The 10,073-nt window shown below is 37.8% G+C and overlaps 1 protein-coding gene across 1 annotated transcript in view; it reads left to right on the forward strand.

Annotated features, from left to right (window-relative positions):
* The window catches only part of met (MET proto-oncogene, receptor tyrosine kinase), a 214,233-nt gene extending 206,336 nt beyond the window's left edge, over positions 1 to 7,897 (forward strand). Inside the window, exons 20-21 of the mRNA XM_039761387.1 lie at positions 1,628 to 1,764; positions 6,640 to 7,897. Coding sequence (XP_039617321.1) covers positions 1,628 to 1,764; positions 6,640 to 6,829 — 327 coding nt within the window. The 3' untranslated portion in view covers positions 6,830 to 7,897. The remainder of the gene's footprint in view (positions 1 to 1,627; positions 1,765 to 6,639) is intronic.
* Positions 7,898 to 10,073: the final 2,176 nt, after the last annotated feature.

The raw sequence follows: 10,073 nt of genomic DNA on the forward strand, positions 1-10,073 counted from the left end.
GAGATCTGAAATTGGGAACACTTAACTGTTAGCTAATCAATCAGACTTGATGGACTCGGTCATCGTTTGTCACTTGTCAAACTTGTAATGTTCATATCCTCAGTAAAATGTACTGTGACTGGCCGGTCTGTAAGAAGCATCACATGATTATATAGGAAGGGAAAGCAGCATTAGGAGAAAATGTGTGAATAATGAGAGTAAACAGTGAGACAAAGAGAAACCTATGAAGGAAGAGCAGCCAAATTGCATTCAGTGTGAATGGCACCTCTGCATTGGAGAAGGCGTTGATTTGCTCAACTATTCATCGATCAAATTACTGATTCCTCTTTAATAATTCTAAGTAGTTAGGATATAGCGGGTTGGATAATGGATGGATGGAAGTCCCAACTATGTTCTCTGAGGCTGAAGAAGAGATATGTTATCTCAACAGCTGTGAAGATTAAATCAGTATGTTTTCCAGTTGCAGTACTTCAGGTATCATGGACCACCAGAGTAGGATGACTAAGATGTCGAGACCATGTAGTTAATATCTACAGCTTCACAAGTCTCTGTTAAAAGCCTCATACGCAGGAAGCATTTGAAACATATACACAAGGCCTGTCTTAAAAATAAAAGGGAAGCTCTGTCCAAAGGTTGATAAACTTTAAGGGAATGCATGGCCCATCAATCAGACATACACTTTAAGATTAACAACTTCCAACAGAGGCAGAAAAAAATACAACTGAAAGAGAGGAAGAACAACCCAAACTGGTCCAAAGATCTGACTAATCAACTATATATAGGAGCATAATAACCTTAAATATAAGCAACTGCCATTGTAATGTCGAGCTCAGGTTCAAATGTATTGGAAATTTAAATCTCTGAAACAAGATTAAAGACTCATTTCTATGCACTTGCATTCCATGACCTTCAGTAATACTGATGGTTTCCTCATTGTGATTATGTAACATTTACTTCTATATATTATTTATTTTATTTATGTTCATTTATTTTATTTCTATTTATGTTTTTTTATGGTAATTATATGTTTTTCCTTCTTTTATTGTAAAGTTTGGCCACAGCATTCCTATGTTGTTTTAAATGTGCTATATAAATAAAGTTGTTACACATCCCTCTCAGATAATTTTAATGTACTATTAAAGTAACATTAGTTGTAAAATGAAGAATAAATTAAGGACTTAGTTTTGAATACTGTCCATAGTCTTGTTAAGATGTCCACTCACCTTTTCTAATCCAATCAGATTGCACTCTTCTCGATGTCCTTAAAAATGTTTAGTCCAGCAAGAAGCATCACCAGTTATCTGCTATATTTAAATGGAGAGACAAAGTTCAACAATCTTGTTAATGAATTTTGTTTTTTGTTACCATGCATCCCAAAAGCAGGGGTGCATAAGCTAGTTATAATTTTGCAGCACCATTTATAGTCATTAAGTTGTTGTTAAATGTGAATTTGATAAAAGTCCCGAAGCCATTGTTTTTAACCATTGTTCTAAAAATGAGACATGAAAAATAGATGTAAATCCATTTTGCTGAAGTCTGTGTGTATATAATGTAAAAAGACATACATTATATAAATATAAATAACATACAATCCAATATTTTTTACTTCTTTGTTCCTCCTACTTAGTGGTCGTTTGGTGTGCTGCTGTGGGAACTGATGACAAGAGGAGCCCCACCTTATTCTGATGTCAATTCTTTTGACATAACTGTATTTCTGATGCAAGGCAGAAGACTTCTACAACCAGAGTTCTGCCCCGATTCATTGTAAGTACACGACAAAGAACCACGTATCTGGAGTCTGTGTGAGTGCGTGTGCATGTGTGGAGGGAGTGTTGACTTACCCACAGGCCATGTGCCTAAGTCCCCAGCTAAGTCAGTCATGTAACCTCACTGTGCAAATAAAAACACACACTCTCATTTGTCTGCTTAATATTTACAGCCTTGGAGAGTTAGAACTGATATTCCATGGCCTCCAGCTCAGGTCCCACCCTGACACAATATGGTATGCAGCACTTTTCAAGCAGTGTCCTAAATATAAAAGTTTGGATTTTAGTGCGCTGTGCTATTATAGTCACGTCAGCATCTTTGACTTGTGTTTGCCATCAAGAACACTACATACAATCAACAGACTAATTAACATCTAGGGGACTGCACCAATATTATACAGTGTAATGGTCTGAAGTTATTACTTTCAACTGTTCTGAGTAGACCTGCAGGTAATCTGTTCTGATTACGACATCCATCCAATTTCTAAAGACATATGCATTAGTTTTACTGATATCTCCAAATGAACCCAGTCTAGGTGAATATGGACACATAAGAGAGCGTCCCAAGATGAACTGGTGCCCTGTCCACTGTTTGTTCTTGTACCTGGTGGGTGCAGCACAAATAGACTCCAACTCTCATTGATCCTGAATTGGATTAAGTAATTTCAAAGTTTATTGAATGTTTGGAGTTATTGAATGATTTCACTACAGAAAGTGGGAGCAGATTATGGAAACACCATGGGGGAACTGTCATAAAGCTACAATGAACCCAAACATAGACTGAATTGGCCCTGTGTAGCCATAAGCCTACCTCATTTAAACACATCTCAATGAGACTAGGAGTTACCAGTGACTCTTTTAGAGCTGGTCCTTGATCTTGACGTAACTCCAGAGCTACCCAAGATCTAAATGGATTCCAGAGTACATTATGTATAGCACTAGAAGAACATTTTAATTACAGGGAGGTTTGTTAAGCTCTATACAATGAGAGCAGAGATGGGCACATTAAGTTGAGCTGTCAGAAGGAGGCAGTGATTTTATTGCTAATCCCACCATAGCGGTAGGCTTGTTTATTTTTCTTTCATAACAGTCATTTGTGTCTTTAATAAGCCACTACTGTGGATCACTTTGAATTCTTTTCAGACACATTTTACCATATTTTGATACACTAAAGAAGGTGCCCTTTGAAAAATGTATACTCACCTAATTTTTTAATTCTTCCACTTAGTTTGTTGTTGTAGTGTTATGCTACAATGCAAAAACTCTCTTACTAACACACTTTTTAGAGCATCCATAGCACATGTTGTTTCAAAGCACACAACACATTTTTATAAGAATGTCTGTTTGCTAAATGGTGCAATGCCTTAACAGTAAGGTATGCCATCGTTTTCTAGCAATTTTTATTTTCCCTGCTTCCACACTTACATACCCAATCCCCACACTTCCACCAGTCTATTTTTTAATTTAAATGCATAGATAAACTTGGCACGATAAAACAGTACTGTTGCTCTTCTCAACACAGATTTCAGAAAGTAACTGACTGTGAACAGCAGTGTTAAGGAACAGCCGGACAGGTTTTAAACGGGTGGCAATTGTTTATATGTGGCAATAAAAAAATGTTAATTCAATCCTTCATCCATCTTCATCTTTACATCAGAGTATGGGTGAGCTAAAGCCAATGCCAGCAGCATCAGGGCAAAGGAGGAATCAGTTGAGGATAGGATGTTCATTCTTTGCAGACACACTTGCACATAAAAACTCTTAATCATTCTGGTTTTATTTTTTTGCAGCATTCTTTACATACCTCACCATCACTTGGACTCTTTACAGAAGAAACAATAGTACAATTCATAGGATCATTGATAAAATAGTTCCCCCTTAATTCATACTGAGCCAGTTACTCTGAGCTGCACATCTTTGTGATGTGAGAACAAATCTCAGAATGTACAAATTCCACACTAGACAGGGAATTTATCATAAGTACCTGAGTCATTGCTGAGCAGTAGGCAATCATGCCACCCGCCACTTGTGAAATTACTATAAAACTTGCATGAAGTGTGTTCTTGATTGCTTTATGAGGAAACTTGTAATGGATATCTCTGAGAAGTGCTCCATATGGAGCCAAAATTGATACATTGTTTTTACCAAATAGGTTTATAGCTAAATATTGGCATATAGTAAATTCAGAAAGGATTCAGACCCCATCACTTTCTGCGACACTTTATTGTGTTGTAGGTTTAATTTTAAAAAGATACATTTGCCATTTTATTTCCATTAATCAGCACAATGACAACAGTGAAAGCATATTTTCAGTAAGATTTACAAATCTTTTTATTATAAAAGTAAATCCTGAGACAAGACTTTCTCAAAGATAATTTCAATTCCAGCTAGAGATAATTTCAGGTCCCGTGAGACCAGACTTTTTGCCAAGAGATTTTGACAAGTCACACACTCCTCTCAAACATTTACAACCACGCCTACGGTCCAATCATTTCTCATTCGTGTGAATGCTATTGTCAGACACAGTTCCTGCACTCTCAGCTCCAAGTGGGGTCGGAAATAAAAGACGAGTCGTAGACAAAGTGGAACATCATAAAGAAGTTCAAAAACGTTGGCGCGATACACATGCAGAGCAGGTTAGAGATAATGAAAGAACTAAAATTTGAAAATCTGAAAAAACTGATAGTAAAGATCACATTAGCACTAACAAAAACAGAAATGATTACTCGGTAAAATAACGGAACAGCGAAAAGAGATAAAATATATGGTCATAGGTGATATGACAGAAGTATGTAGTTATTGTTTGGCTTTAAACTTTAAGTCGGAGACTTGTAGATCGTCTAATTCGTGTTGCCATGAGGGAAAAGTACTGTTTTTTTCACAATGAATAGGCCTATCCGTGAGAATAAAAGATTAAAAAATCAAAAACTCACATCTTTTATTCATATAAGCATTCAGCCCCTTTGCTGTGGCTCTCCCAATTGTGCTCACCATCCATTAATCAGCACAATGACAACATTCTTGTTTATTCTTGAGACTTGATTGGAGCCCACCTCTGGCAAAATGAATTGATTGGACATAGTTTAGATACGCACATGCCTGTGTATATAAGGTCTCACAATTCACAGCGCATGTCAGTACAAAAACCAAGCCATGAAGTCCAAGAAACTCTTGGTAGACCACCATGGTCAAATTGTGGTGAGGCATAGATCAGAACAAGGGTATAAATCCAATGCTTTAAGTGTTCCAAAGAGTACAGTGAACTCCCTTTTTGTGAAATGGGAACAGTTTGGAACCTCTTGAGTAGCTGTCCAAGAAGTGTCTTGGTCAGGGAGGTGACAAAGAACCCAGTGGTCACTCTAACAGGACTTCAGAAGTCAACTGCTGAGATGGGAGAACCTGCCAGAAGGCTGCCCATCTCAGCAGATCTCTATCAATCAGACATTCAGGGTAGAGTGGCTAGGTGAAAGCCACTCTTGTGTAAAAGGCATATGACAGCACACTTTGTAGTTTGTCAGACTTCTTTTAAAGAACTCTGAGAGCATAAGAAAAATGATCTCTGGTTTTAGGAGAAAAAAAAATATGGTGGTGGCAGCATCATGCTATAGGGTCAGAATTGATAGAAGAAAGACTGCAGCCAAATACAGAGAGGTCCTTCAAGAAGATCTACTCCAGAGCGCACGTGACCTCAGACTGTGTTAATGGTTCACCATTTAGTATGACAGTGGCCTCAAGTGCACAGCCAAGGCAATGCTGGAGTGGACTTCGGGACAAGTGTTTGACTGTCCTTGACCAGCCCAGCCAAAGACCAAACTTAACTTCTGTGGAGGGACTTGAAGATGGCTGTTTACTGGTGCCCCCTGTCCAATCTAATGGAGTTTGAGAAGATCTGACTGGAGAAATTGCCCAAATCTAGGTGTACCAAGCTTTTAGGCATTTAATCAAGAAGATTGTAATTGCTGTCACTCAGGCTTCTACAAAGTTCTTCAATAAGTGTCTGAATTTTTATATGAATGGGAGATTTAAGTGTTGGATTTAAAAAAAAACTTTCTGAAAACATGTTTTTTACTTTGTCATTATGGGCTATTGACTGCACATGTATCCATTTAAAATGAAATATATAACACAGTAAAGTTGTGAAGAAGGTGAAAGTGTCAGAATGTTTTCTGATGAAGAAGGTGAAAGTGTCAGAATGTTTTCTGAAGCCACTGTATGTCCAGAATACAGTGAAATTCTTACTTCTGTCTTCTTTACTTTGAAACCTATGCTCACAAAACGAATTTGAATTCAAACATGATTTTAAGAGTTTAAAGGCTTACATCTGACTAATTAGAGGTTTATGTTATTGTTTATATATTCTTATTGTCATGTTTACTATAAATGTGCTTAATGCTGTGTTTAATCACAGTCTCCATCTTAAAAATGTAGTACAGTATGCCTATTTTTTCACTTAACTTCCACCTTGCCATATAAAGTTCCTACAGTTTATGCTAGCTGTCCATAGCTTTTGTCATAGCAAGCTGATCCCATCCCAACAGCCTCAGGGAAAAAGGCAGGAATCAGCTGTGAAGGGGGCTCAGATACTGACACAGGGCCATGCCACATTCATCACTCACCCTAACCTACGACTTTGAAATGTGGGGAGTAAATTGGAGTTCCAAGACAAAGGCCCATGTAGACACAGGGTGAACATGAACACTCCACACAAGGCAGTGCCCAGGCATGAAATCAGACTCTACAAAGAGTCTACAGGAGTATTGACAAGGTGGCCTCATTGCTCAGTGTGTAATATTGACCAAGATCCATGCGTGTTATTATCTACTTCCATTACCAAGGCAATAAAATGATGAACTCTTCTTTTGTTTTTGTGCAGATATTCCGTGATGATTGAATGTTGGCACCCCAGACCAGAGCAGCGTCCTTCATTTTCTGAGCTTGTTTCTAGAATCTCTTCCATCTTCTCCAGTTTTATTGGGGAGCACTACATTCTTCTTAATACCACCTATGTTAATATTGACAGACTCGCTCCATATCCGCCACTCATCTCATCCTATTGTGACTAAAGCGTAAGAGACGTTGACTAAAACTTGGAACTCCTGAATGTGGGACTCAAGTAGAATGGTCTTGCCAAAAACAAATGCTACTGCTTTGTCCTTTTAAGCTAAAACAAGGCAGCACACCAATCTAAGGAAGTTATTTCTAGTGATGACTTTGGGAGCCATTCATGGTTAAGTCACTGCCCAGAAAAAAAGGATCTGAAATGTTGTTCCTAAAATTGAAGCTCCGTGAAAAGCTTTGGACCTTTTGAGGCACTTGACGCTAGGAGACTCCTTCAACTTGACAATGTGTAATGTCCGTCTTCTTCTCTCTGTGTTCATCTCTGATGGTGTAAAATGTAGGTAGTTGTATGTACTGCATGTATTAGCAGACTGATTTTTTTTGTATATTTGTACAATATCAAATGACTTTGACTAACAGGACAGGGACAATGAAACACTGGATGATTTTTGTGTGCCAAATCTGAGGCTTTCCTGGAAGATACCTTACATGTGTGTGAGTGTGTGTTATGCTTCTTTCATCTCCTTATCAAACTTCATTACCTTGTGTAAAATATTAGTTACATGTCACTTTAAAACATAAAACAGCAAATGTTACTGTGAATAGAAGTTTTAATTTTGTGTCTGCTGTTGCACTAATATGTATTTTAAGTTGTGTTTTCATTTTTAGTGTTGATTTTTGAAGTATATTTTTCTATGGAAAAGTTTTATTTTATGGAAAACAGAGAGAACGTCACCCTACGTATGTCAGTCACAAGGAAACATAACGTGAGCTTGCCTAAGCTGACATGGTACAAGCAAAAGCACTAGAAAAAGTATGTTGAATAGTTCATATTTCTCGATTCATGTAAATGTATGTGAAGTTTTTAAACACAATGATCATGTGTTGCATTGTTTGCTTAAGATGTACGAAAAATTACATATACTGTAGAGAAACAATAAATGTCTTTCATTGTGTGTAGTACTGTAGGCAGATGTTTCCTATACGATTAATGGTACCCATTCAGATATTGTTTGCTACTGATGATTCTTTAAAACATTATTGCTTTAATAAAGACAACTCATAACAGTGAAGGTTTTCGTCACTGAATTACCCTTCTTGATAAAATGTTTATTGTTATTTTATTATGTGCTGCTTTTTTTCTCTTTTTTAGAAGCTCTCCGCCATTTTGTGGCTGCCTTTACATGGTCACAGCCATGCTGTTTACTACTAACTGGTGATATTACAGTCAGTCGTTACAGCTCTTGTGATTATCCTGCTACCAAATACCAAAGTGACGCCTGACCTCCCAAAATTTAGGCCCAGCCTGCCGAGGCTTAATGCTCAGAATGGATTTTTCCCACAAACTTTAAGTTAGCTGTGTTGTACACACACACAAAAAGAGCAAAGTCTAGCAACAAAACAATCCTTATAGCCTTCAGTGCCAGAAATGTATAAATAAAGAGAGGGAAAACCATAAAACCTATGGCTTTATAAAATAGTAAAGATTTACATCAAGGAAAATATACTGTAAATATACATTGTTGTACAAAAATATCAAGAAGGATACCCATCCAGAAATCAGAATCCACAAAACAGAGCACAAATGTTGAAAAAACAGAAAATCCAAATGATATTTACAAAATACAAAACGTTTATCAAACACCACTGACTGCCGATTTGGAGGACCTAACCTTCTGCCTGGAAAGTATAGGCCGAGGGGGGTTCTCCAGCTGTACTCGCCCATTGAAAATATCTCTTAAGAGGACATGGTACTGTGAATACATGGGAGCAGGAGACTCAGAAAGGTTTGGGGGGGATGGCCACCCCGTATATTGACAAGTAGCAAAATAAATACGATTTCACAAACGAGCTTAAAACAGACCAAAATACAGCAGGTAGACAGGGGCTTTTATACGGTAGAGACAGGAAGGGGGTAGTCCAGGGTGGCCGAAGAGGAAATGACATCTGTGGTAGGTGGGTTCTGAAAGAAGTCGTAATCAGGAGTTGCCGAACATGACATCATTAGAGGGTGGGTTTATGGAGATGTCACTACTTTGTTGGTCTGCAGAGGGACAAATGGAGAGATGATTAAGTGACAGCGCCAACCCTTGGTCCAGCTGAGTAACCACATTATTTAAGCCTACCCACCCTCTCTTAAGCCCACATGTGTGACAGTACATAACTGTGATGCCCCAAGCATGCATCTACAGGTACATATCACCAGTGGAGCATCTTGTAGTGCAAGTGTCAGTGGTTATTCAAAAAGTATAAAAATGCTCAAAAAAAAATTCAGTCTGCATTCTCACATTTAATCCTGGCAAAGCCCTCAGTAACCCACCCAATGTAAACCGCTCAGTTACTCCATCATCAACAGTCTGACGAAGCCCGGAGTAACTCCCAACTCCCACTTCAGCATATTTTTCTCCTTTTATGCTATGCTTAACACTGTCTACTACTGATGTCACTAAACAATTACCGAGCTCCCACAAAGGAATTGCCAGACTACGCGTGTACAGTTGCGCACAACTGCATTGGCACTGGGGAAAACTTAGATTTTTCTAAACAATCTATGCGTCCAAGAATGGCTCTGTGACATGTCTTATTACAATCTGTACACACAATAACACAGAATTGAAAATACAAAAAAACAATTAAAAACCAAGGACAGAAAACATAATACAGGTTTACACAATAAATGCTTTAAATAGTAGAAAAAAGAATAGAATAGAATTAACGTTTTTGGACACACTGAATGATTCGTTGACTGAAAGTCCTCAGTGTTATTGTGTCAGAGAGAGGATGTGTAGCATTGTTCATAATGGCACTCAGTTTTATTTTAATTTAATTCTCTCATTTGTTACTACCTTTTTAATTAGCTTGTTGATTTGGTGGGCCTCTCCTGAAGTGATGTTACCAGTCCAGCACACCAAAGTGTAGAAAATCACACTGGCCATCACATAGTCATAAAAGATGTCACTTCCCACATTAAAGGAACTCAGTCTCCGAAGGAAGGAGAGCCTCTCAGAAGTGTATTTTTAAATGTGTTTTTAAACATTCACAAGTAATTTTCATGAATGGCTAATAAACCATTGTTTACCTTTCAGTAACATTTTCTTTTTCTTCTTCTTTCGGCTGCTTCCATTAGGGGCTGCCGCAGCGGATCATTTTGTTCCATATCTTCCTGTCCATTTTAATGTTGAGAAATCTTTTATGAGTGTCTAGCTAAATAGTGACAAATTATTTTAAAGGTGAATTACAGCTATTTTA

Source organism: Polypterus senegalus, chromosome 8 (genome assembly GCF_016835505.1).
Source record: "Polypterus senegalus isolate Bchr_013 chromosome 8, ASM1683550v1, whole genome shotgun sequence".
Taxonomy (NCBI): Eukaryota; Metazoa; Chordata; class Cladistia; order Polypteriformes; family Polypteridae; genus Polypterus; species Polypterus senegalus.